This window comes from Rhamphochromis sp. 'chilingali' (assembly GCF_963969265.1).
Source record: "Rhamphochromis sp. 'chilingali' genome assembly, chromosome: 5".
Taxonomy (NCBI): domain Eukaryota; kingdom Metazoa; phylum Chordata; class Actinopteri; order Cichliformes; family Cichlidae; genus Rhamphochromis; species Rhamphochromis sp. 'chilingali'.
The window spans coordinates 28,889,664-28,915,592 of NC_137932.1; the positions used below are offsets into that span (position 1 = coordinate 28,889,664).

General features: G+C 42.5%; 2 protein-coding genes across 5 annotated transcripts in view; one reads left to right on the plus strand and one right to left on the minus strand.

Annotated features, from left to right (window-relative positions):
- Nucleotides 1-1,073: 1,073 nt before the first annotated feature.
- Nucleotides 1,074-21,753, minus strand: LOC308396818 (uncharacterized protein). Of its 4 annotated transcripts, none has more exons than XM_080882405.1 (4): nucleotides 21,614-21,753; nucleotides 13,962-15,016; nucleotides 12,778-12,962; nucleotides 1,074-4,241 (listed from the first exon to the last, which is right to left on the minus strand). In XM_080882405.1, the coding sequence occupies exons 2-4, from the start codon at nucleotides 14,693-14,695 to the stop codon at nucleotides 3,763-3,765; spliced, it is 1,398 nt and encodes a 465-aa protein (XP_080738531.1). In that variant the 5' UTR covers nucleotides 14,696-15,016; nucleotides 21,614-21,753; the 3' UTR covers nucleotides 1,074-3,762. The 4 variants fall into 4 exon arrangements, 3 of the variants coding, with proteins under 3 accessions (XP_080738531.1, XP_080738532.1, XP_080738533.1); XR_013971624.1 differs by lacking the exon at nucleotides 1,074-4,241 and adding an exon at nucleotides 5,353-6,654 and having other exon boundaries at nucleotides 6,732-12,962; XM_080882406.1 differs by lacking the exon at nucleotides 1,074-4,241 and having other exon boundaries at nucleotides 5,353-12,962.
- cdc42bpb (CDC42 binding protein kinase beta (DMPK-like)) overlaps nucleotides 21,748-25,929 on the plus strand; it is a 29,007-nt gene continuing 24,825 nt past the window's right edge. The window contains exon 1 of the mRNA XM_080882404.1: nucleotides 21,748-22,426. Within this exon, the coding sequence (XP_080738530.1) occupies nucleotides 22,258-22,426 (169 nt within the window). The 5' untranslated portion in view covers nucleotides 21,748-22,257. The remainder of the gene's footprint in view (nucleotides 22,427-25,929) is intronic.

Here is a 25,929-nt window from a genome sequence, read left to right on the forward strand (position 1 = left end):
CAAATATGTGAGACTGCATTCTTCCATTTGCGCAACATCTCTAAAATTAGAAATATCCGGTCTCAGAGTGACGCTGAAAAACTAGTTCATGCATTTATTACTTCCAGGCTGGACTACTGTAATTCATTATTATCAGGATGTCCAAAAAACTCACTGAAAAGCCTTCAGCTAATCCAAAATGCTGCAGCAAGAGTACTGACAGGGACTAGAAAGAGAGAGCATATTTCTTCCGTTTTGGCTTCCCTTCATTGGCTTCCTGTTAAATCCAGAATTGAATTCAAAATCCTGCTCCTCACATACAAGGTCTTAAATAATCAGGCCCCATCTTATCTTAATGACCTTGTAGTACCATATCACCCTATTAGAGCACTTCGCTCTCGCTCTGCAGGCCTACTTGTTGTTCCTAGAGTATTTAAAAGTAGAATGGGAGGGAGAGCCTTCAGTTTTCAGGCCCCTCTTCTGTGGAACCAGCTTCCAGTTTGGATTCAGGAGACAGACACTATCTCTACTTTCAAGATTAGGCTTAAAACTTTCCTTTTTGCTAAAGCATATAGCTAGGGCTGGACCAGGTGACCCTGAATCCTCCCTTAGTTATGCTGCAATAGACATAGGCTGCCGGGGGATTCCCATGATGCATTGAGTTTTTCCTTTCCAGTCACCTTTCTCGCTCACTATGTATTAACAGACCTCTCTGCATTGAATCATATTAACCTCTGTCTCTCTTCCACAGCATGTCTTTTATCCTGTCTTCCTTCTCTCACCCCAACCGGTCGCAGCAGATGGCCGCCCCTCCCTGAGCCTGGTTCTGCCGGAGGTTTCTTCCTGTTAAAAGGGAGTTTTTCCTTCCCACTGTTGCCAAAGTGCTTGCTCATAGGGGGTCATATGATTGTTGGGTTTTTCACTGTATCTATGAAGCGCCTTGAGGCGACTTATGTTGTGATTTGGCGCTATATAAATAAAATTGAATTGAATTGAATTGAATAACAGATATGATTCAATGCAGAGAGGTCTGCTCTAATAGGGTGATATGGTACTACAAGGTCATTAAGATAAGATGGGGCCTGATTATTTAAGACCTTGTATGTGAGGAGCAGGATTTAATACCAACATACCTTTGAAAGGTAAAGCATTTTTAATGTATCCATTTATATGCTCCTCAATCTTTGCCCTGACAGTAGGGCTGAAAGTGGGGCACAGAGGGCAGTGAAAGGGTCTTTTATAACACGTGTTGCATTCCTGCAATTCTAACTTGGAGGCAGAATTCCAAATGGATATGTGCATCTAAAACAGAGAGAAAAACAGATAAACACCATATACACATTTAAGTTCAGGTTTTAGCAGAAATAACACGTTACAGTTAGCATGTAAGAGATTTGGGAGAAAATTCTTTATAAAAACATAATTTACAAGACACTTTTATTTGTGACATACATATCTATTTACATATAAACAGACAATTTAACAAAAGCTAACTAAAATCTGGGCAATAAAAAAGCAGAACAGAATGGAATAGAGAATATTAGTATTTATAAATGTATAAATCTCTTTGTGACAAACTTTACAATGTTGATGCAGGTGGAATGAGAGACATGAATAAAGCGCAATATGCAGTAAATGGAACAATGTGCATTGATGTCAGATAGTGAAAAGCAGTGAAGTGAATTTGTTCAATAACAAGCAAGAATCAAATATGTCCGAAACTGACCACTAAATCCTAACCAGAGGTGTCAAAAGTACGACAGTTGTTGTAACGCTAACAAAGTGCCAACGTAATCGTAATAAATTAAGGAGTGAGTACACAGAGAGTGTGCTTCAGAGGAAGCTAGTGAAGATCATACTATCAAAAAAGAAGTTATCTAAAAGTTTTTAATTAATTGCTATGCACATATGCTACTCAAACAAACCATTGTGTGTTGGAACAGGAACAGGAAGTGATACTAGTGATGGGCAGATCGATCCAAATATTGATTGTATCGATACCAAGTCGACATTGGCATTAGATCGATACTAGCCTGGTGAGATCGGTTCTTTACTTTAAGTTCCGCTCTTGTTTGCAATGCTGTGCTTTTGGCAAAGACGAAACAGCCAGGTCGCCGGACTTGTCGCTCCTGTGTCTGCGCAGAGCAGGCACACTTTGCTACCCCTCCCACCTCTTGTGCTTAGATGTTGCACTGTCATGTGATGTGACTTAGGCTACGTTCACACTGCAGGCGAAAGCGCATCAAATCCGATTTTTTTGACCCTATGCGACCCATATCCAATCATGGTATGACAGTGTGAACGGCGCAAATCTGATATTTTCAAATCCGATCTGGGTCACTTTCCTATGTGGTACTGAATCCGATACATATCCGATGTTTTAGAAAGCGACTGCTGTTTGAATGGTCAAGCGACTGCTGTTTGAACAGTCATGTCGCATTAAATCCGTCTTTTACATCACTGACACAAGACAGACGCCAATTATCAGCGCCGGAGAAGCGCCCGATAAGACATTGCGAACGCTTCCTGGCCATCCAGTGTAGATGTCAGTGAAACTGTTGGGAAGACAACGTTGGAGAAACGTGAACATTTTATTTGTACTGTGTAATCTGCAGATTCTGACAGAAATCTGCAACTATCCTTTGAAGCACCGCTCCTCTAAAACAGCAATAAGGATAATTATTAGGTTATCTACATTATTATGTAAATAACAAAATAACTTCAAGCAAAAATTGGGAAACGTAAAGTCCGAAGTCTTTATATTAAGGGCCATCAGTCAAACAATATTGTTTGCTCTGGGTCTAAACAAAGCGCGTTGTGTGTGACATCTTTTGCGCATGCGGGCCGCTTTGAGCGTTCACACTAGAGCGTGTTTGCTGTCGCATTTTATTTGTAGTGGGAACAAGCAGACAAAAAAATCTGATTTGATCAAAAAATCGGAATTGAGCATTAACACCTGCAATGTGAACGTAGCCTTAGACATTTTGGGGGTTAAGTTTTTTACATATTATTTATATTTTCACCAGTTTTTTTGTTGAGAATTTTAATTGTAATTTTGCGGTACACATCACCACCACCAACAACAACGCAAGCAGAGCATTGTAGATGCCATGCAGGTGAGGTGCGACATCGCACCCAAAGGCAAAAATACTGTACTGTGTTGTGCTAAAAATACTGCAGTATAAGTTGAAGTACTGATTCTACTTCTTTACTCAAGTAAGAGTGAAAAAGTACTGGTTGAGAAATGTACTCACAGTAAGAAAGTAAAAGCAGCTCTTTGAAGGACATTTCTACCAGCTGTTTTTGTGCAAAGCTAACTGAACCTTCTTCTATATTACTGAAATCTATATGTATGTAATATGTATGTAAGGTAATCTATATTACCATAATCTTTTCTGGATTGTCAAGAGATTTATTCTAAAGACACTTCTTCAGCTGAGAGTCAGAGAGTAGAAACACACATGCTGCAGTTTTTCCTTGCAAGGGCGGTCACAGAGTGCTCACACCAAAGTGGGGGCCCTGTGATGTGCGCGCTCTGTTCTTGCACTTGTCTTTATTTATACACAAGAAGAGTAATACAACAATGAATACATTTGTTTAGTGGAATGTTGATACGTGAGCATGTGCGTATGTGGTTGTGTATGTGTGTGCGTGTGCGGTTTATGGGAAGCAGCTCCTTTTCCTGGTAGGGAGTGAAAACTGCTTGTTCAGCTCTTACTATCGCTGTGGGAAAGAAACTGATAATAACAGAACAAGTCTTATAGTGAACAACAGTCTAAGTCATCAAAAGGTTATTATGCAGTATTCTATCACATGCAAACTTATATCATTAAAAAGCTTATACTGACTACTAAATACAATTTTATATTGACATGGACAATTTTTTTTTAGATGCCCCAAACAATCGAAAAGGGGCTTCATCAGAGAAAATGTCTTTACCCCAGTCCTCAGTAGCCCACTTGCTGTACTGTACTTTTTACAGACTATCAGTCTGTCCCTGATGGGTTTTTGTTTTTTTGTTTTTTGTTTTTTTTGGGGGGGGGGGCTTTTTTGCTGCCCTTCTTGAGACCAGGCATCTTCCAAAAGTCTTCGCCTCACTGTGTGTGTAGATGCACTCACACCTGCTGCTGCCATTCCTGAGTAAGCTCTGCACTGGTGGCACTCCGATCCCACAGCTGAGTCGTCTTTAGGAGATGGTCCTGGTGCTTGCTGGACTTTCTTGAGCACCCTGAGACCTTCTTCACAGCAATTGAATCTCTTTCCTTGATGAGAAGATAAATGGTTGATTTACATGCAATCTTAGTAGCAACAACATCCCTACCTGTGAAGCCATTTTTATGCAACGCAATGATGGCTGCATATGTTTCTTTGCATGTAACCATGGTTAACAGAAAGAATAATGATTACTAACATCACCCTCTTTTTTTAACACATCCAGTCTGCTTTTCTAACTCAGCCAGCATGAAATAATGATCTCCAGCCTTGTGCTCGTCAACATTCTTACCTGAGTTAACAAGAAGAATATTGGAATGATCTCAGCAGGTTCTTTTATGGCATGAAATGCTGAATGATGAGATGCAGTGGAAATTTATTTTCTGGGATTAAGTTCATTTTCATGGCAAAGAAGGACTTTGCAACTCATCTGATAACTCTTCATAACATTTTGGAGTACATGCAAATTGCTATCATAAAAACTAAAGCAGCAAACTTTATGAAAACCAATACTTGTGTCATTCTCAAAATTTTGGCCAAGACTGTACACTGTTTATGGTGTCTTCATTAGGGCTGGGTATCGTCACTGATTTCTAGAATCGATCCAATTCCGATTCACAAGGTCCCGAATCGATTCAATCCACGATTCGATTTAATTCGATTCGATTTAAATCTGGGAAATTTTGACAGTCAGAAATATTATAATTCAGATCAGTACATTTACATATTTTTGTATCAATAAAAAGGAAGCTGACACACGCAAGACTTTATCACAGGTGTAAGCTTCACAGCAGATGCCTTTGTGTCAAAGTAGCTGAAGATAAAACACAGAAAAACATGAAGGTGATTTTCCTGGCCTGGGATTTTATAAAACTATTCTGCAGTACATCAAAAACGAAAGAAAACCATTAATCAACATATGAACATTACCTCTGAAGTTACAGCGGTTTTATTAGAGACACGGTTAAGCGTTTTGCATTTTGAATAATTTTAAAAAGTTTAAATTTGTTCAGTATTGAACAGCAGAAATGAGGTTTTCTTTTCGGAAGAATGTAAAAGGGAAAAAAACAGCGGCTGACAGCGCTGTAAACAACAGTAGACTGGTGCGTAACAAGCAAGCGAATAATGAAGAAAGGGAAACTGTTCTTGAAGTACAGAGAGAGAGAGAGAGAGAGAGAGAGAGAGAGAGAGAGAGAGAGAGAGAGAGAGAGAGAGAGAGAGAGAGCTGTGCATCGCGGTGGAAGCAAAACAGTAAAAGTCAGAGTGAATTCATGACGATGTTTATGTGAATCTTCTTTTGCTGCTGGTTCGGTCAGTATTGTTTGGAGAGAGATCAAACTAACAGCTTTAGAATCGGCTCATAAAGGGCGTGAACACAAAGCGCGGACCCGCCGACAGATCAGAATCAGCAAGCTGTCGGCTTTCAGCCCCGACCGTGTCCGTGCCGTCGGGTGAGAAAGGCGACATCTCACTGATTCTGATCCGTGGGTCGCGCTGTGTGTTTAAGTCTATGTGCAGAATCCGTGTACCTGCTCTCATTTACTGTCTTAACTGTTTGGTGGTTCTTGAAATTTTGTCAGATGTCACCAGAGATTCTGGCATTTCGCGTAAAATAAATTTATATTAAAAAAATCGATTCAGGATTTTAATGAATGGATTTTACGTTATCCAAGCCAGAATCGATTTTAATCGATGAATCGATTATAAAAACCCACCCCTAGTCTTCATATTAGACACTATACAACCATCATCAGCTAAAATTCATAGGAATCTCTGCGAGACAAGGTTGTTGTACAGTGAAATTATTCTGCAGATCATCAGAATGAAAAGTTAGTGACCATGTCTGCATAGCCCCTTCTAGTATGCTTTCATGACATTATTGTGTGTTGGGTAGTGCTCAGGCCTATCGAGACTGAAAAGCGGGACACTGAATGTCACCTAGCTGAATCTTCAACTAATCAGCACCTGGTGGTGAATTGGATCAGGAGGCGGGGGAGCGTGCCGGACTGCTGCAAGGAGCTGCGGCTGCAAGATGGTTGGTGCCTGTCGTGATCAAACTTAAGAGGGATCCTGTCGGCCTAGGATAGCCATCAGGTGGCGGCCTCCAGCTCTCACTGGAGAATTTCACAGCTGAGTGTAGAGCAGGAGGAATGAGAGTCACCACCTCCAAATCTGTGGCCACGATCCTCAGACAGAAAACAGTGGGGTGCCCACTCTGGATGACTTTGGGTATCTCAGGGTCCTGTTCACGAGTGAGCAAAGAGTGGAACAAGAGATCAACAGCTGCAGTGATGCGGACGCTGTATCAGTCTATCGTGGTGGAGAGTCATTCAAGACAGGCTCAGGGTAGAGCTGCTTCTCATCCACATCGAAAGCAGCCAGTTGGTGGTTTCAATTCTTCCTCAGAGGCCTGACTTAACGCTTGGCATAACTGTTGCTGGGTTGTCTAACCTGAGGTCCATTCTGTAGCAAATGCAGAAAAAAAATGTTTTAAGAAAGCAAATAGGTTGGTTTTCTAAAAAATATGATTATTTGCTCACACCAGGTGAGATGAGCCCTTTGTCACAAGTGGAGAGGTCAGTGAAGATGGTCATCTGGAGGTTCAAGGTCATTGCCTCTCCAACCCACATCCACTGCCACTGTACTTAAGGAAACTTGGGACAATGTTAAAGACTTTCTTCAGGCAGTAATGGAAACAAGCCATCCTTAAAAAACTACAACACACCAGCTCAGGTGTCTGAATGCAAAACAAATGTGTTGTTTGAGTTAGAGACTGCACCTGGCTGAACTATAAATATATTTACAGTGGTCCCTTGCTATAATGCGGTTCACCTTTCGCAGCCTTATCTCATAGTGGACAGCAATTTTTTTGTGTGTGCAATTTTTCATGTTTTTTTTTTTGGGGGGGGGGGGGGGGGTGTTTTTTAACAGGGCATTGTGTTGTGCATCCTTTTTTTTTTGCGATCAGAATTATTGTCTAAAGGCGAAGAACGATGCCCAACGGATTTACTTTACCAAATTGACCATCCCTGCCTTGCTGTAATGGTCCATTTGATTCACCTTTTATTGTTTATTTTATTTTCACTTGCTGAATACGGGACAGATTTGACTGGGGGAAAGAAGGGGAGAAAGAAAGAGGGAAAGAAAAACAGCTGAGAAGAGGGACGGGGGAGAAGGGCAAAAAACAAAAACCAACAGAATAAGCAGAGGAAGAAAAAATGCATATATCGATCACCTGGATCACCTGTTGAGAAAGAAAAAAGAAAACAAGCAGAAGAAAACGAGAGTAATAGAATAAACAACATCACAATGATAAATGGGAATATGACAGTAAATACTAAATATTAAACATTATTGTGCAGCAAGTAAGATTGACAGCATACAGTGAGGTAGGAGCCAAAAAGGGTGTAGTTTGTGTGTGTGATCACCCGTGTGTACACCTGTGAGCATGGACACGCTTGTTTTTTTAAAAGGTTCCTTCATGTAATGATCTGCTAGAGGCTGTGGGGAGCCACTGCCCCGTCCTCCAGGGCATGAAGCAGGTATGGAGGAGATCAAAACTCCAGACATCCAGAGGCCCCCAGAACACAAGAGACCAAGGAAGACCAACAGAGGGGCAGCCGCGCCACTGTCCCAGAAAGAGCTGAGGAGAGTCCCAGATGAGGGCTCACTCAGCAGCCGCGGAGCAGAAGCCAGGTTGCTGAGTGACGCACCCGTGAGCTCCGCCGGCAGCCAGCTGTGCCTGAGTGACCGAGCCCCAGGCCGAGAGGCCGGGGGCACCCCACCTCCGAAGTGGCCCGAGCGAGCCCCAGGCTCCAGGCCCCGATAAGCGGCCGCCAAGGAGTGAGCCGGTGTGTACCTGGACGCCCATCCCCGGACACAAAGAACCACCAACGCACCGATGTCTGAGGGAGTCCGCCACTGGCAGGGGAAGTGGTGGTAGGGGGAGATAGGCCTCCAAACCTTGGAGGGCCTGAGATGTCCCCAGAGAGGTGGCGTATGATATTGTGAGAGGATTTTTATGAAATCAAGTATAATCAAGTGTGCCTTATAATCGAGTGTTCATATATTTTCACATAACCAAGTTTATTGTTAAAGAGAACATAATGCATTCCTTACTTTAGTGTCTGAGATGTTTGACAAGTATACAAGTATGTATTCTTTAACCCAGTGTGTGTGATGTCAGATAAGTGTGATATACTTCTATGTTTTTATTCTTAGTTTGTGTGCAGAGGTCAGATAAGCTTAGGTAATGTCTGGCCTTTTCCCTTTCGGTTAAAAGAGGAAGTACTATGTAACCCATTTTGCCTTATAAATAAAGCAACCAGCCTGCGCTGAGTGTGTGTGATTTTGCTGAGAGGCACACACCCATGCGCATGTCTTAATACTCTCTGAGTCGGTCTGCAGTGTCTTATTTCTCTTACTTGTGAACAAATGTCTTAACCCCTGACATTTAATTGGTCCTTCGAGCCGGAGAACTGACTGTTATTTTTAACGTCTAGTTGTCCACAGACGGTTTTCATCGGATCCTGACGTCGTGTTGCCTGCGCTGGAAAAAACCTGTGCACAGTAAAGGAGAAAAACCGGGACCATTCGATCTCCGGTCAGCGTCTTATACAGGCCCCACGGCGCCAGGACCAGATGAACCGAATCCAAAACGCAGCGCCACAGTAAGGTGAATATGAAACACTGCATTCCATCAAGCGCTAAAATACGTTGATATTGAGATTTTCCTTTAAAATAGTGTGTAAACCTGGTTAGCGCCGACAGATCTCAGTCCAAGAGGGACTTAGAGACGACAGGCAAGAGCGAGATTCTAGAAATCGCTATTAAAAGTTCCGGTTGCTCTGGGTAGCAGCTGAACGGAACGAGTTCCGGTCGCTCTGGGAGTGGCTGCAACGGAACAGGTAGAAGGTTGCACAACGAAAATACGGAAAATCTCAATAAAAATTATAAAAGCGCGCTCTAATTGTGCTAACTAAGAGGAGTAAGTTGTCATTCACGACCCAATAAGCGGTCGAACTACTCCTCAAAGTTGTTTTCCTGTGCACACTCACGTACTGGTTGAAGTGGGAAAATAAGGTTGTGCGTCATCACGTAAAATCAATAACCGCTCACTCGAATAGCGAGTGAGTAGAAGGCTGTTATTGATAACCTGCCCGCTTCGTCATACCAGAGACAGTGTCACAGTTCTGACGTAATTAGTTCAAAATGGGTAATTCTAAAACTAAAGAAAAATTAACAGCAGATGAAGAGTGGTTAGGAAAAAACTGTTCAAATGCAGGAATAATCAGTGCAAAAAGGTGGAGAAATCCACATAAAATATATTGTCCAGCTTGGCAAGGCAAATGCACCCCTGATTCAATAAATGCTTTAAAAGCCGCTTTGCAAAAAGAGCTATATGAGGAAAAAAGTCAAAAGAAAGTAAAAAGCAGGACAAAGAAGGGACAAAAGAGAGATTAAATGCTGTAATTGTGGAAAAAAAAACGGGCACTTTGCTCGAGACTGCAGGAGTGTAATTCAGGAACAGGAAAGTGATGAATGACTAGCACGAGAGGAAGGAAGTGAAACAGATGAAGCGGAGGTTTACAATGTAGAACAACTACTGTTAGGTTCAGAAGACAAGCCAACAGTTGTAATATAATTGTGAAATCAGCCTCAGGACATGTGACAAAACAGCATCTAACCGATCCCCTTTTATGTCACATAGAGATAGTGGCCGTGGCTGCAAAAATCAGTGCATTTATGACCCATCATGCCCAGATTGTATGAAATAAATAAAAGGAAATCATTCATATGAAGACCTTTTCTATAAAAAAAAAGAGAGATGCATAAGGTAGATTAAGGCTGTGTCATTGTTCAGCCAAGGAAAGTGTGTGAAAAGATAAATGTTTCCATCCTGGAGGGTGGGTGAGACTGCAGCTCACTCACAGTCCCTGATGGATACAAAATAAAATATAATAATCTGAAGGTTGGATCTGAGATGAGGCAAACAGAAGACCAGTCTAAAACTAGGCACAAACCTGTTCAGAGAAAAAGCAAATTTTGTAGAGATTGGATGAACTATAAATTATCTGTTTGCCGAGTAAGATGATCCTAACTATTAAATTGGCTCAGTAGTAGTATAGTGATATACACTAATAAAATATTGTGATATACTATTGTTATTATATAGAGAGAAAAAGATGATAATAATTTAAAAAAATATATAATATTAATATTGACAAGAAGTATCTTAGCCAGTATGATGTGAGATGGACAATTGTTATGAAGTAGTCTGCATCAAGCTTAAAGGTTTGCTCAAACTCAGTATAATGAAATATGAGATGAAGAAAATAAAAGCAATATCTAAACCAATTAGGTGCATAGAGGCACTTAACCTGCTTGAAAACCTGTCATTTATCCTAGATAAATATTACTGAGATACAGAGCACATCTATAATAACAACTAATAAGCCAAACCCTGTAAGATAATAACTAAACCTGCAGGATTATGAAGCTGAATTAAATGTGTGGACACCGCTAAGTTGATAAGCATGTTACACATTTTCTTTTATTTTTTATTTATTGGTTTTTTTAGAACAGAGGCTGCATGCTATTAAAAGCGAACACATGCAGCTGTCTGTGAGCTCAGTTTCCCCTCACACTTCTGCTTTGTTTCTGGCAACATTTTTCTTTGTCTTTTTGTATCCTGACTCATGTATGTTTTTGTTTTTTTGATTATTTTGTTGGTTTGGAAACAAATTTGTGCCAATACTTGTGGATTACGGTGACACATAGTGATTAGGCATATGATTTACAAATACCCAGTTTTAGAACTGTGAGCTATGAACAATGCAAAGTTTAGGAAAAAATATATATATACACAAAACAAAAAACTTCAAAGTTTGAAATATGTAAGATGTGTGAATTCTTTGAAAAACTAGAAGGTATCTAAAAATGCCTCAAGTGAAAATGAAATTCTCCAATGACATTCTGATAGTTAGGTCAGCATCAGGGCCAGAAGGCCTGTGAAACCACAATAACCTTTGAGTGCAGAAGCAAAGGAAGGAATTAGGCCAGTAAAGCAGACATGCAGAAAGCAGGTATTCTCGTGAAAACTAATAAAGCCACGTGTAATACACCAATTTTTCCAGTAAAAAAGGCCAATACTGGAAAATATCGCCTAGTTCATGATCTAAGAGCAATAAATAAGGTAACAGAGCAAATACCTCCAGTGGTTGCAAATCCACATATCATTTTAAATCAAGTAACACCAAAAGAACAATGGTTCTCGGTGATTGACCTCTCAAATGCATTTTTCTCTGTTCCCTTACATAAAGATTCACAGAATCTATTTGGATTTACTTTTGATAATGAAAAATACACATACACGAGGCTACCACAAGGATTTCAAAATAGCCCAACACTGTATGCAGAAGCTCTAAAGAAATCAATGTCACTTTGCTCTCTCTCTGCTCCAGGAAAATTTCTGCTGTATGTAGATGACATATTGATTACAGGCCATACACAAGATGATTGTAGAGAAAACACAATGACGGTTCTGCAACATTTGGCAGAACAAGGCCACAAAGTATCACAACACAAGTTAGAATTGTGGAGTGATAAAGTCATCTACTTAGGACATCAACTAACAGGCCGAGGCCGCACCTTACTAGAGAGCAGAAAGACAGCAGTCCAAAATGCACCAAAACCAAATAACTAAGCAACAAATGATGAGTTATTTAGGTCTGTGCAATTTCTGTGGGTGCTGGATCCCAGAGTATGCACTGCTGGCCCAGCCACTACAGAACCTAATTTATGGAAAAGACCTAGCATTAAAAGACAAAATACAGTGGACCCTAGAAGCAGAAAAAGCCTTCACTGATTTAAAAATAGCATTGCAAACATGTACCGTCTTAGCATTACCAGACTATGAAAAACCTTTTATTCTCCATGTCGATGGAGTAGCAGGGTACATGAAGGCAGTTTTGACTCAAGCTTTCAGAGACAACTCTCTTATGTAGGTATTCTGCTCTCACACTCACACATTACTATAGAGAAGTGTAATCAGCTAAACCCCAGCACCCTGCTTCCTGCAGAAACAACGATGGCAGAATGGATGACAAAACTGTTTGAGAATAAAGAAGTGACACTAAGCAATCAACTGCCGAGTGATCTATCTCCAGTCTCTTGCAGCCACCTTGGCTCAGGCGATTAGAGGATCATCAGGGGGTCCTTTTGTCCCTCTGTGGGGGGTTACTCCCACTAGGTTTATATCTGGGACTCTCCACCATTTGACCTAGGAACTGAAGAAGCTTCTCGGATGAGAGGTGAAACGTCTTCAAGCAACTTAAAGAAGTCCAGACGCTTTTCTTTGCAAGCTCCTTTGACTATCTTTAAGTAGTGATATATTAAATCTCCAGTTCTTACTTGGTGTAGTATTATTCTTGTGCATTAGTGTTAAAGATACAGGACCATGATCGCTGACAGCTATAGGGTGAATCTCAGTGTCTGAAATGTCGCTCAGCAGTGAGCTGCTGACCAAAAAATAATCCAGACGAGTGTAAGAGTGATGAACATGTGAGAAAAAAGTATATTCCTTACTGGTGGGGTGAAGGGAGCGCCATGCATCGCAAAGACCAAAGTCGCTCATATACTGTTTGATTATATTTGTGGACTGCCAATTACGCTGAGTTCCTGCTGTATTGAGCCTATCCATTTCTTCATTTAGTCCAAGGTTGAGGTCGCCTCCAAGAACAAGTGTGCCATCTAAGCGTTCAGAGAGTGCACTGAAAAAAATGTGAAAGAATGAGGGATCATCAACATTTGGACCATATACACTTGCAATACATAGCTTTTTATCAAGTATTGATAGTTTAATGATTAAGAATCTGCCCTCTGGATATATAACTGTATCGAGTACTGTGAAATTAATATTTTTATGTATTAAAATTGCTACTCCCCTTTGTCTAGAATTATAACAAGCTGTGAACACATTAGGAAACTCAGGTGTTTTAAGTTCATTCGAACCTCTAAGAGGTCTGTGGGTCTCTTGTAAAAGGACAACATCTGCCTGTAGTTTTTTGAGTTGGTTAAATATTTTTAACCTCTTTTCTCTGGAGCCAGCTCCATTTATATTCCATGTGACGAACCTCAGTGCACCCATAGATGTTTGTGTATAACTAGGGATGTATGCTGTGTGCGTCGCTTTGACAGGTGGAGAGAATACATCACTTGTTCATAAATAAAGAGAAGGAGAGAGAGAAAAAATGTGTGGCGAGATGCTCCCTGAGTCTGACTATGTGTGTGCATATTTACTAATATGAGTAGGCTTGGCTTAAGTGTGTGTATCCTATACGACTGTGTGCGCTGTCTGACTGATGTAAATGTGCTGCCGTTGAGCGCATGGTGTGTATGTGTCGAAATAAAGGATGTTGCTTGTGGATGAGTGTCGAAGCAGGTGATCGAGGCAGTGAAAGAAAGAAAGAAAGAAACCAAGGACAGGGGTGAGCAGCATAAAAACGAGGGGGAAAAGAGAGAGAAAAAAACGAGAAGAAGAAAAAAACAAAACGTAAACATTCCAATTAAATCACTGACGGAGAGTGACGGTGTTAATTCTGCTATGAAATCACACTTTAAGATGCGATTTGATACCGTAAGTTAAACAGATGTTAATGCAAGTTAGTGTGAGTGGATAGGGAAAGGGTGTAGCTGATTCTTATCTGGTGTGAGGTTAATACAGCCACGGAGTGATGTTGGGGTCGCGGTGGAGCTGTCCGTCCACGTACAGCCGGTCCACAGTGATGACAGCGCGGGAGCCCTTCTGGATGAAGCCGCGTCGGATTGGGAAGAGGACCCTGCGTCGTTCCAAGATCTCTTTGGGGAACTGGACGTTCATGCTGAAGTCCGTTCCTTTTAATTCCCTGCCGCGGCTTTTCACATGTTGCTTTTGTTTGAAGTGGCCGAATTTGGCCACGATAGGACGTGGTCTCCCGGCCGTAGCCCGAATGGGGCCGAGGCGATGCACCCTATCGAAGACGATGTTCTTCACCGTGTCCTCTGGCAGCTTCAGGTGGGTTTTGATGAAGCTTTTCACCGTGGTCTCCGCGTCCTCTCCAGCGGCTTCTGGAATACCAGAAAATACCAGATTATCACGCATGCTACGAGCTTGTAGATCAATAACTGTTTCTTTTATTTTTTTATTTTCTCTATTGAGCTGGGTAACATTTTCTGTGAGAGATTTCACCGACTCCCTTAGCGTGGCATTTTCAGCAGCAAGCGTTTCCACCTGCTGCTGGCTGTACTCCAGGGATTCTCGCAAGCATTTAAATTCTCGGTGAAGAATCTCCACCAAGGACAGCCTTGCATCGAAACTGGACAATCGCTTGTCGATTGACTCCAGTATGTCGGCAATATCTTTGCCGGCTGGCGATGTTGTGCCGGGGGAATCTGCCGGGCGTTGTCTTTTCGACGACGGCGTCTCAGATTTGGCTGGGGAAGCTGCACACCGGGCCTTCTTCATCACGAGATCCTGAAAGCACTGATCAATATAATCTTGGAGAGTCTCTAAACTCTCCCCGTTGTTCTCCAGGGTGTTGGAGATTATTTAGACAAATATTGTTAGTTATAAGACAATTGATAAGTGTATTTGGTAATACTAAAGCTTAAATGAATTTGTTCAAATCTAAACTACCATTTGCTTTAATTTTCCGCCAAAATCTCCGGCGTCTGATGTCAGTTACAACATGAGTCGCTTACCTTGTCCGTCACTTACCTGTCTAGGCCTGTGTTGTGCATCCTGATTGACTGTAGACCATTGTCAATCAATCTCGTGCCGTGTCTCCTGTACAGTACAGAATACATTCAGCTTGTCAAATTTACATAAATCTTCAATCGCTGGCAGTGTGACTCTGAAGTGCTGTACTGTATGTTTGTAAGTTTTCTCCCCAACAAACACAACAATGTCGACGAGACGTTTTGCACCATCAAAGGCAACCGCGGGTGCCTTTGGTTTCATTCTATAAATGCCCCTGACTGGACTTATTTTTCTACAAAGGTTTGAAGTTTGAGGGTGTTTAAACAAGAGAGAAAAGTGTGAAAATGTTCATGCCTATCTGAGAAAAGTGTATAAGCTATATAGTGAGGGGGTTTATAGCCTTAAAACATCTATAATAATTGTTTTTAAAAGATAAAGGCTATTTCGCGGATTTCACCTATCGCGGGTTATTTTTGGAACGCAACTCCCGCGATAAATGAGGGACCACTGTATATCGATTTTATCAGTACTGTAACTACAATACAAAGTTACAAGAAGCCTAAACTTAATTTAGAATAATTAAATCTGAGACTTCGTTTCACTGTAAGATTAAAGTTTTAAATGGTCTAACAAATAAATATTCAGTTTAAAAGTGACAATATTTTTAAAATATAATTAAATAACACAACAACGTGTGTGTTGTTCAGCAGAACAGTATGTCGGCTAATTTACTTTTTTTGATTTTTGAAAATAAAAGTTGGGCTCTTTTTTTAAATGATCTTTGAATCACACATACAGTGTTTATATTAAGTGTTGTATTAGAAATCTCTCAAGTCCAAGGCTGATAAAACATAATGTGATTTTGTTTAAAACTAAAAATTTAGTAGAACATTAAATGTTTGTCAGTGGGAAAACATTAATATTGCTCACTCAGAAACATCGAGTTATTCGTAGTACTGTGTACTTGTAATACTTGTGAATAAGTTGTCCTAACGTGGTTATCTTAAGTTGGCTTGACTTAACTTTTCTAATTTATGGGAACTAATTCGATTTTACAGATGATGCTAGTTTCAGATTCCTTCAGACTTTGAAAGCAAAATTCTTCCTTTTAATCAAAAATCTCGTAGAAGCCAGGAGTTCAATCTGTTTTTAGTTTTTCTGTTCGTTATTAATGCCTGTATGGTACCAGCCTCTTTCAGCTCCTCTCAACCATGACGTGACGTCATGTATCTGGAGCGTTTCCGGTGCAGGAAGGCGGGGCCTCGGTGTTCCTCAGGGAGCGAAGAGCAGGTGAGTCGCGCCTGCATACAGCAGCACGTTCTAACTTCCGAGAGCAGGACTCAGGCCTTCAGAATAAAATCCCAGCTAACAGCCGCTTTACAGTTTTCATATTTGTGATTTTTTTTCTGTTTTAATTATTTAGATTTTTCAAATGTTATATTAAAAAAAAGAAGACGGAAAGCTCGTCCAGCTGCCGGGGGTTGATTTCTGCTGTCAGAGACTTTTTGCTGGACATAAAAGAAACTAAATCCTGTTTAATTTATTTATTTTAACCAATGGAGCTTATCTTTGGTTATAAATAAATATATTAATCTAACATTTAAGTGTTTTTCAATATTTTTCAGATTTTTGCTTTTTTCATATTTATGAGAAATTACATCTTTTATTGAAAAACACATTTAAATAATTCTGAAGAATTATAACAAAAATCCTTTTTGATAATGATAATTAAACAAGCAGCTGATTATTGATTGATTGTTTGGGATTTCAGAACATTTAAATGATCATCATATCTCTCAGATCAGCTATAAAATAAAACATTTTTTATTGTTTTTGTGAACATTTATAAAATATAATAATATACAAAAATATAAACTGACAAAAAATATTTAATCGAGTGATCAATTTATTCAATCTTAAATTAGATGAAATTCTCCAAACTGAAGAAGCAAAGGTAGTGAAGATGTATGAGTTTAAATACGTGGTGTCAACAGGGCTGGACTGGGACAAAAAAAAAAAAATCAGCCGGGCATTTTGACTAGAGATCGCCCCCCCCAGGTATTATAGGAAAAGCCATAAAGCCTTTGAATGAAAACAGACGCTGTTGTGACAGTGATGTACACTGTCTTGTTGGTATATGTATGATTTCTATACATTTTACATCAGATAACAACTTTGGTTGTAAGCTTCAGATAATTAATAAAAGCATGACATTTTAAATGAGAATAAGAACATATTTCTTTGTGCTCCCCTTTCCCTGTTAATGCCCTACCTGGCCCCCTGGCAAAACTTTGCTAGACCCGCCCCTGCACAGTTACCAGCTGTCAGCTTAAAAAAGGTTCCTGGTGTTATTTGTCTCTCAGAAACAGTTCATAACTTCCCTTCAACTCATTCATGTCACCTAAAAGGTAAACCTGTTTCTCAATCACCTGTTCAACTCTGATGATTCAGTAAGGACATCTCCTGGTTCCATCTTCATGTTTCCCTCTTGCCACATATACAAACATATCATGACCAGCAGCTTTTACAGCTGTGGCTCCAGCAAACATCAGCTGATACTAGAAATTAATATTAAATAAATTCTAACAGTCAGCACAACGAAAATAAACTCCACCTAAACCTGGTTTATATCTGACCCAGATAGACTGTACATATACATACATATACACACATATATATATATATATACATATATATATATATATATATATACATATATATATATATATATACACACACACACATATATATATATATATACATATATATATATACACATATATATATATATATATATATATATATATATATATATATATATATATATATATATATATATATATATATATATATATATATGTATGTGTGTGTGTGTGTGTGTGTGTGTGTGTGTGTGTGTGTGTGTGTGTGTGTGTGTGTGTGTGTGTGTGTGTGTGTATATATATATATCCATACCTGAGGCTGTCCATACCTGAGGCCTTGGAAACTGCCAAGCAAAGACTCACAGCCTTGGCCAGCCGCTTGAGGAGGTACACCAGAGAGATAGAAGGCAGGAGAATAAACCAGCTGTTCTTCACAGAACCAGCAAAGGTGTACTCTCAGTGGCAAGGGAACAATAAGAGAACAGCACCACCAAGGCTGGAGACGGAGCAATACTGGAAGAGCATATGGGAGAAGGATGCAACCCATAACGGCAATGCTCAGTGGCTAGAGGATCTGAGGGCTGACCACAGCGACCTCCCTGAACAGGGTCCAGTAACCATCACAGTGGCAGATATCCAAGAAAGGGTCTCCAGTATGAAGAGTTGGACAGCACCAGGGCCCGACATGGTTCACGCCTACTGGCTGAAGAAGCTGACTGCACTCCACGAGCGTCTGGCAGCACAAATGAACCAGCTGCTAGTTAACGAGAGACACCCGGAATGGCTAACTGAAGGCCGGACGGTCCTGATCCCCAAGGACCCCAAGAAGGGACCGGTCCCCTCCAACTACCGACCAATAACCTGCCTCAGTACTACATGGAAGCTCCTGTCAGGCATCATATCGGCTAAGATGAACAGGCACATGGGTCAATACATGAGCGGGACACAGAAAGGAATTGGCAAGAATACCAGAGGCGCAAAACACCAGCTACTGGTAGACAGAACAATCAGCCGAGACTGCAAGACCAGACTGACCAACCTGTGCACTGCCTGGATTGATTACAAGAAGGCCTATGACTCAATGCCCCACAGCTGGATACTGGAATGCCTAGAATTGTACAAGATCAATGGGACCCTAAGAGCCTTCATCAGGAACTCAATGGGGATGTGGCGTACAACACTAGAGGCCAACTCCAAGCCCATAGCACAAGTCACCATCAAGTGCGGGATCTACCAAGGAGATGCTCTGTCCCCACTGCTGTTCTGCATAGGCCTGAACCCCCTCAGTGAGATCATTAACAAGACTGGCTACGGATACCGACTACAGAACGGAGCAGTTGTCAGCCACCTCCTGTACATGGATGACATCAAGCTGTATGCCAAGAGTGAACGAGACATCGATTCACTGATCCACACTACCAGGCTATACAGCAATGACATTGGAATGTCGTTCGGACTGGAGAAGTGTAGTCGGATGGTAACAAAGAGAGGGAAGGTAGTCAGAACTGAGGGGATTGAACTACCAGAAGGCAACATTGCAGACATAGAGGACAGTTACAAGTACTTGGGGATCCCACAGGCGAATGGGAACCATGAAGAGGCCGCTAGAAAAGCTGCAACCACCAAGTACCTGCAGAGGGTCAGGCAAGTCCTGAGGAGTCAGCTGAATGGTAAGAACAAGATCCGGGCCATCAACACGTACGCCCTGCCCGTGATCAGGTACCCTGCTGGGGTAATAGGCTGGCCAAAGGAGGAGATAGAAGCCACTGACATAAAGACAAGAAAGCTCCTTACCATGCATGGAGGGTTTCACCCCAAATCCAGCACCCTGAGGCTGTACGCTAAGCGGAAGGAAGGGGGCCGGGGACTGGTGAGTGTCAGCACCACAGTCCAGGATGAGACAACGAACATCCAAGAATACATTGGGAAGATGGCCCCAACTGACCGAGTGCTCAGTGAATACCTCAGGCAGCAGAAACCCAAGAAAGAGGAGGGAGACGAGGAACCATCATGGAAGGACAGGCCCCTGCACGGTATGTACCACCGGCAGATAGAGGAGGTGGCTGATATCCAGAAATCCTACCAGTGGCTGGACAAAGCTGGACTGAAAGACAGCACAGAGGCACTAATCATGGCAGCACAAGAACAAGCTCTGAGCACAAGATCCATAGAGGCTGGGGTCTATCACACCAGGCAAGACCCCAGGTGCAGGCTGTGTAAAGATGCCCCAGAGACAATCCAGCACATAACAGCAGGGTGCAAGATGCTAGCAGGCAAGGCATACATGGAACGCCATAACCAAGTGGCCGGCATAGTGTACAGGAACATCTGTGCCGAGTATAACCTGGAAGTCCCGAGGTCAAAATGGGAGATGCCCCCAAGGGTGGTGGAGAATGACCGAGCTAAGATCCTGTGGGACTTCCAGATACAGACGGACAAAATGGTGGTGGCTAACCAACCGGACATAGTGGTGGTAGACAAACAGAAGAAGATGGCCGTAGTGATCGATGTAGCGGTTCCGAATGACAGCAATATCAGGAAGAAGGAACACGAGAAGCTGGAGAAATACCAAGGGCTCAGAGAAGAGCTCGAGAGGATGTGGAGGGTGAAGGTAACGGTGGTCCCCGTGGTAATCGGAGCACTAGGTGCGGTGACTCCCAAGCTAGGCGAGTGGCTCCAGCAGATCCCGGGAACAACATCGGAGATCTCTGTCCAGAAGAGCGCAGTCCTGGGAACAGCTAAGATACTGCGCAGGACCCTCAAGCTCCCAGGCCTCTGGTAGAGGACCCGAGCTTGAAGGATAAACCGCCCGCAGGGGCGTGCTGGGTGTTTTTTTTATATATATATATATATATATATATATATATATATATATATATATATATATATATATATATATATATATATACACACACACACACACACATATACACACACACACATATACATACACACACAATGTAAATATAATATGGCCAATATTATAGTATTGTCAGATTATTATGATAGATTACTATGAGATATATACCATAATAATCTGACAATACTATAATATTGGCCATATTATATTTACATATTATATTTACATTGCCACAGTGAGTTGACTTTAGTCTCATGAACAACATTAACTAATTGTTATTTACTAACTAATCTTAAATGACTGTTCAGCACAGAAATGAAGCCCAACAATCATGTGGTCCCGTGGTCTCAGCCTCAGATACTCAACTAATCAAAGTGATGTCATGACAAAAATGAATGACCAACAAAACATTTTTCTCCTTCATTTCTGTCAAACAAAGCTGTATGTAACGTGTCTCACGGTTACTATCATGGTTGCTAGGCAACCTGAACAGCGCGACGAAGCGTATACCGTCCCATTTCACAAGCCTCTCACTTCCGCACTTCTCGTACTTATAGTACGCACCTTACGTAGTACGCGTAGTGCGCGTACTTCAAGCGTGCAGTCTCTTAATTGGGACACAGCCAGATGCTCTTGAAGACAGGGGTGAAAGGGAAGGTTAAACGATGGAGGAGACCAATGTTCACTCTAAGCTGCGCACGTGCGCAATTGCGCACTGTTGGCACGGTCTCTGCGCAGAGAAAATCTGCGTTGCGCACACAAAATTTTTTTAACCTGAATTGAAATTAAAGTAAATATGTGCCAACACCGCTGTTTTAGCTGGCAAAGCGGCGTGGCTGATGTGGAGTGAAGCCACATTAAGTGTACAACCTTTGGAGATGTGAGCAGGACAGACGGAAGAAGTAACGGAAAAACTGGACTTTATACCAGTTTTTAAATTGTGTTGATAGGCCACGTAAAACCAGAGTTATGATAAAAAATATGCAATGTTTGGTTTTCTGAGCATGTGCAGAGGGCTGGACGGACAGCAAACCCCAAATTGCTCTCCGATGTATTTATCGGAGTGTGAATGTTAGTTAGAAAGAACTTAGAAAATGTGCTTGTGTGAATGCACAAGTTGTGTAAAGCGCTTTGAGTGCTCAGATGAGAAGAAAAGCGCTATATAAGAACCAGTCCATTTACCATGTGTCTAGTCCTTCTGTTCTTGCGGTTTGTTGATGCTCGTCACTGACTCTTGGTTTTCTGAGCTCGGATATTTTATTGTGAAGCTCCCCGGCACCGGAAGCGGGACACAACTCCTCCGCTTGCTCGGGATCTTCCGTCCTGGATTCAGCCATATTCCCAGCGCTCCGCCACACCGGCAGCCGCCTCGAACTCTCCTCAAACCGGCCGTGATCCCGTGACGCTCTCCCCCACTCCCACGGAGAACTCGGACATTCTGACCCCTGCGCAGTCGCCCCCGGAGCCAGCCCCGGTCCGACAAACCGAGCGGCGGACATGGAGCAGCGGCGGCCGACCTGAGAGTCGACGGTCCGCCCGACGTCCTGATCCTGAGAGGAAAGAGCAGATTTACCGGATTAGAGCCGGAGGAGGGCGGACAGAGGCAGGCCCGCAGGCTGCTGACCGACGGTGACCCACGGTGACCGGAGGACTCTCGGCGACGCTCCGAACCCCGCGGCTCAAAATGTCGGGAAGCTTCTCCTGGAGCTAACGGCTAACGGCTAGCAGCTAGGCAGGAAGCGGAGCCTCGGCGGCGGATACACCCGGACTGAGCGACGCGGGCCCGGCGGAGCATCTTGGAGAGTCCGGCGGGGACCGACAGCAGGATGTCGGCGCAGGAGCGGTTGAAGCGACTGGAGGAGCTGCTGCTGGAGCAGCGGGCGGCCGGCTGCCTGAACGTGGAGGCGCTGCTAGACCTGCTGCTCTGCTTCTACACAGAGTGCTCCCAGTCCCCGCTCAAGAGGGAGAAGCACGTCACCGACTTCCTGGAGTGGGGTAAGACCCGGGTGGGTGGGGGTCAGGTTCAGCAGACTGGAGCTGGCCTACTGAAGGTCAAAGGTCAATCAAGGAGATCCAGGTGTAGCACGCTTCAGGTAGTTTCAGGTGTACGTGGGGTCGATCCAGGGTGCTTGAGGGGTCAGAGACAGATTCACCTCACAGGTGTCTGAAGGCTCTCTCCCCTGAGCTCAGCTCCAGGTTTGTGGAGCTCCTTGAAAGAGGATTCTGAAGGCTTAAACGGCGTCTCCGGGTCTCTCGTGGTCTGACGTGGTCACATGATATACAATCAATAATCGAGGTGATTAGGTTTAAAGTTGAGTCAGGATGAACACTAGGATAATCCTTGCTTTTTCAGGCTCCGCCTTCCTGCCCTGGTTGTGGGTCCCATGTAGACTGTTAGTGTTTCCATGGTGACTGCATGTGGCTAATATCATTCAGTGATAGTGTAATCGATCAGCTGGTCTTGAATCAGCTTCCAGCTTCTGTGCAGCTGAAACACTCTGGCCCAGTTTGGCCTGGTTCAGCCTGTTCCTGTCCTGGTTTCTGTGACCTGGTTTCAATTTGCAATTCTGCTCTGAGTTGGAGCCGCTGTGAAGGCCAACTGCATGCGCCGATGATGTCAGTGATGAGTAAGACCGATCAGGTCATGGGTGATCAATGACAGACGGTGTTCAGGTGATGTTTACAGGAAGGTTTGATACAAATAAGCAGGAAGCTGATCAGGACAGTCGGTGATGAAGATTATGAAGGCAGTGATCACCTAAACATGATTTCATAACTTGACTGAGGTGTGTTATTGATCTGATACCATCTCCTTTAGATCAGGGTGGGGAACTCTAGGCCTTGAGGGCCAGTGTCCTGCAGGTTTTAGATGTGTCCTTGATCCAACACAGCTGTTTTAAATGGTTAAATTACCTCCTCAACATGTCTTGAAGTTCTCCAGGGGCCTGGTAATGAACTAATCATGTGATTCAGGTGTGTTGACCCAGGGTGATATCTAAAACCTGCAGGACACCGGCCCTCAAGGCCTGGAGTTCCCCACCCATGCTTTAAAGTAATCCATAATTGCTTCAGACAGCATCGCTCACACCTGTCAGTGTCTCTGAGCAATCACAAGGTTCTTAGACTCAGGCCCTCACCTAAGAGGGCGGGGACAGGAGAGGATGCACTCACTTCATTTGTCTTCCATTAATAATGTATGACAAACCACTTTATCGCTAATCAATAACTGGCTTCCATCCGTTATTGATCAGTGACAAAGTTCTCCACCTGCTGCAGAACTAAAACAGGACCAGCAGTCACGGCCACTCTGCAGACATGTCTCCATCAGTCGGACGGCAGCAGACTCGTAGACATGGAAACCGTAATGCCGCCATGACGTGGTGAATTATTCTGTGCTCTTTCTCAGCCCTCAGCCTTTGATGTCACAGCAGTGACATCAGTCAGACCGAAAGTGTTTGCAAACGTTAAGTCAGGGCTCTGAGGAAGAATTGAAACCAGCTCAGCTCCTCTGCTGTGTTTCTATTCTGGTTTCTATGAGAGTAAATGTGAGTGACCCAGATAAATCTGATCTCAGATCAGATGAATAAATGATGAGGAGCTGACAGCATGCAGGGTACTAATGCCTCTAACTCACGACTCGGGTCGTTCTGTTATCAGGACACGTTTAACCAATGTTCCCTCTAAACTGCGCGCATGCGCAATTGCGCACTGCTGGCACGGTCTCTGCGCACAGAAAATCTGTGTTGCGCACAAAAAAAATCTAACCTGAATTGAAATTAAAATAAATACTTTAACAATTCTGTTATGCAGTGTTAGTCAGTAAGTGACTGGCTGCTCCGGTATGGGATTAATCGCATCATAGTCCAGCCAATGATGTGATTCACATTCGTATATACGCAGCTAATCAACGTCGTTGACAGACTATGGCAGCGTTCTTATGTGCCAACACCGGTGTTTTAGCTAGCAAAGCGGCGTGGCTGATGTGGAGTGAAGCCACGATAATGACAACGTGTACAACCATTGGAGATGTGAGCAGGACAGATGGAACAATTGACGGGAAAAATGTGGACTTAATACCAGTTTTTAAATTGTGTTGATAGGTCACGTAAAACCAGAGTTATGATAAAAATATATGCAATGTTTGTTTTTTCCTTAATACGATCATTGTTTATATTTATTGCGGGAAGAAACTGTAAAAACGGCATTTTATAGGGAAAACGCTCGAAAGCGCTCTCCGCCTGTGAGCAAATGTACTATGTGGACCAATCAAAAAATGATATGGCAACATGGCATTTAGTTGTTTAGGAAGAGGGAAGTTTTAGGTGTTGCGGCGGTGTTTTGAGATGTGAGAGATTTGCGACGTTTAGCGCAAATCTTGTGTAGTTAGTGTGTAGTGTAGTCAATAGTTCTGTTGTGTGTGTCAGAACAATGAGGCGACTACTGAGTGTTACAGATGTTACAGGAGTGATACATCTGCTGTTGTCAGGCCTGCAGATATCAGGCTGTTGTTCTCCTTTATCTCATAGTGGACAGAAATAATTTTTTGGAGAGGCACAAATAATTTGTGTGGCATCAAATTTGATGCAGAACACCTGATTGTTCTGTAAATAGTTTTAAATGTTTATTTTAAAAAACGCCTTGGCTGCATTTTTAGGTAAACGGCTGCAAAAAACTTTGTTTGCAAAACTCAGTTACTTTTTTGAAGAAGTAACTATTGAATTAATTGCCAACATTGGTCATTCTGTATTTTGCAGACAAAGAGTTACAGGACTCTCTCCCAGACCACAGACTCATAATACAAGTCAGAGCAAAAAAAAAGAAGTTGTTTTCAAAATTGGAGTTCAAGTTATTTTTACTTTGTGTGTTCGCTCAGACACGTGAAAAATTAGAAGGAATATTGCGTTTAACCTAACGTCAGCAATCAGGGTCAGAGGTCACACAAACCTGGTTATCATCTCGCTGAGTTAACTCAGGGTTTAACCTGCGAGTTCACGTGAAAGGGGCAGAGCTGATAGCATCTGAGCAATTTAAAGGGACATTTCACCTCTCATGTGACTCCTCTTTTACAGAGATGCTGTCAAGTAAAAATCTGTAAAGAACCAAAAAATCTGTGAATAATCTGAGAGGTGAAACTGGTTAATCTGGTCATTTGTGGCACAGAGCAGGAAAATACAAGTTGAATGGCAGTTAATGATTTTGTCTTTGTTTTTAAAGCAACGACTGCACATTCGTGTCTGAAACACAAACGGTAACATTTCCTGTCACACAGACTGATGACTGAGATCAGAGTGGATGAATGTGATTGGTTGAACATTCCTGGTGTCCTGTGTTTGTAGCAGATCAGAGTTAAGTAGAATCAAGTAGAAAAAGATTTAAATATTTGCTGCATCAGCACATGAACGTTCAGTCTGAGCCGCTCTAGGTTCATGCACTGCTCTCAGGAACAAGCTGCACACTGATGCACATAAAAGAATCAGAGGACCGCTTCTGCTTTAAAC

Coding starts and splice junctions, on each gene's coding strand:
- LOC308396818 (XM_080882405.1), bottom strand. CDS start 14,695: ATGAAGAAGGCCCGGTGTGCAGCTTCCCCAGCCAAATCTGAGACGCCG. Junction 12,963..13,961: donor GTCATCACTGTGGACCGGCT/GTACGTGGACGG, acceptor CATTTTTTTCAG/TGCACTCTCTGAACGCTTAG. Junction 4,242..12,777: donor GCGCTCCCTTCACCCCACCA/GTAAGGAATATA, acceptor CTTCTCATCAAG/GAAAGAGATTCAATTGCTGT.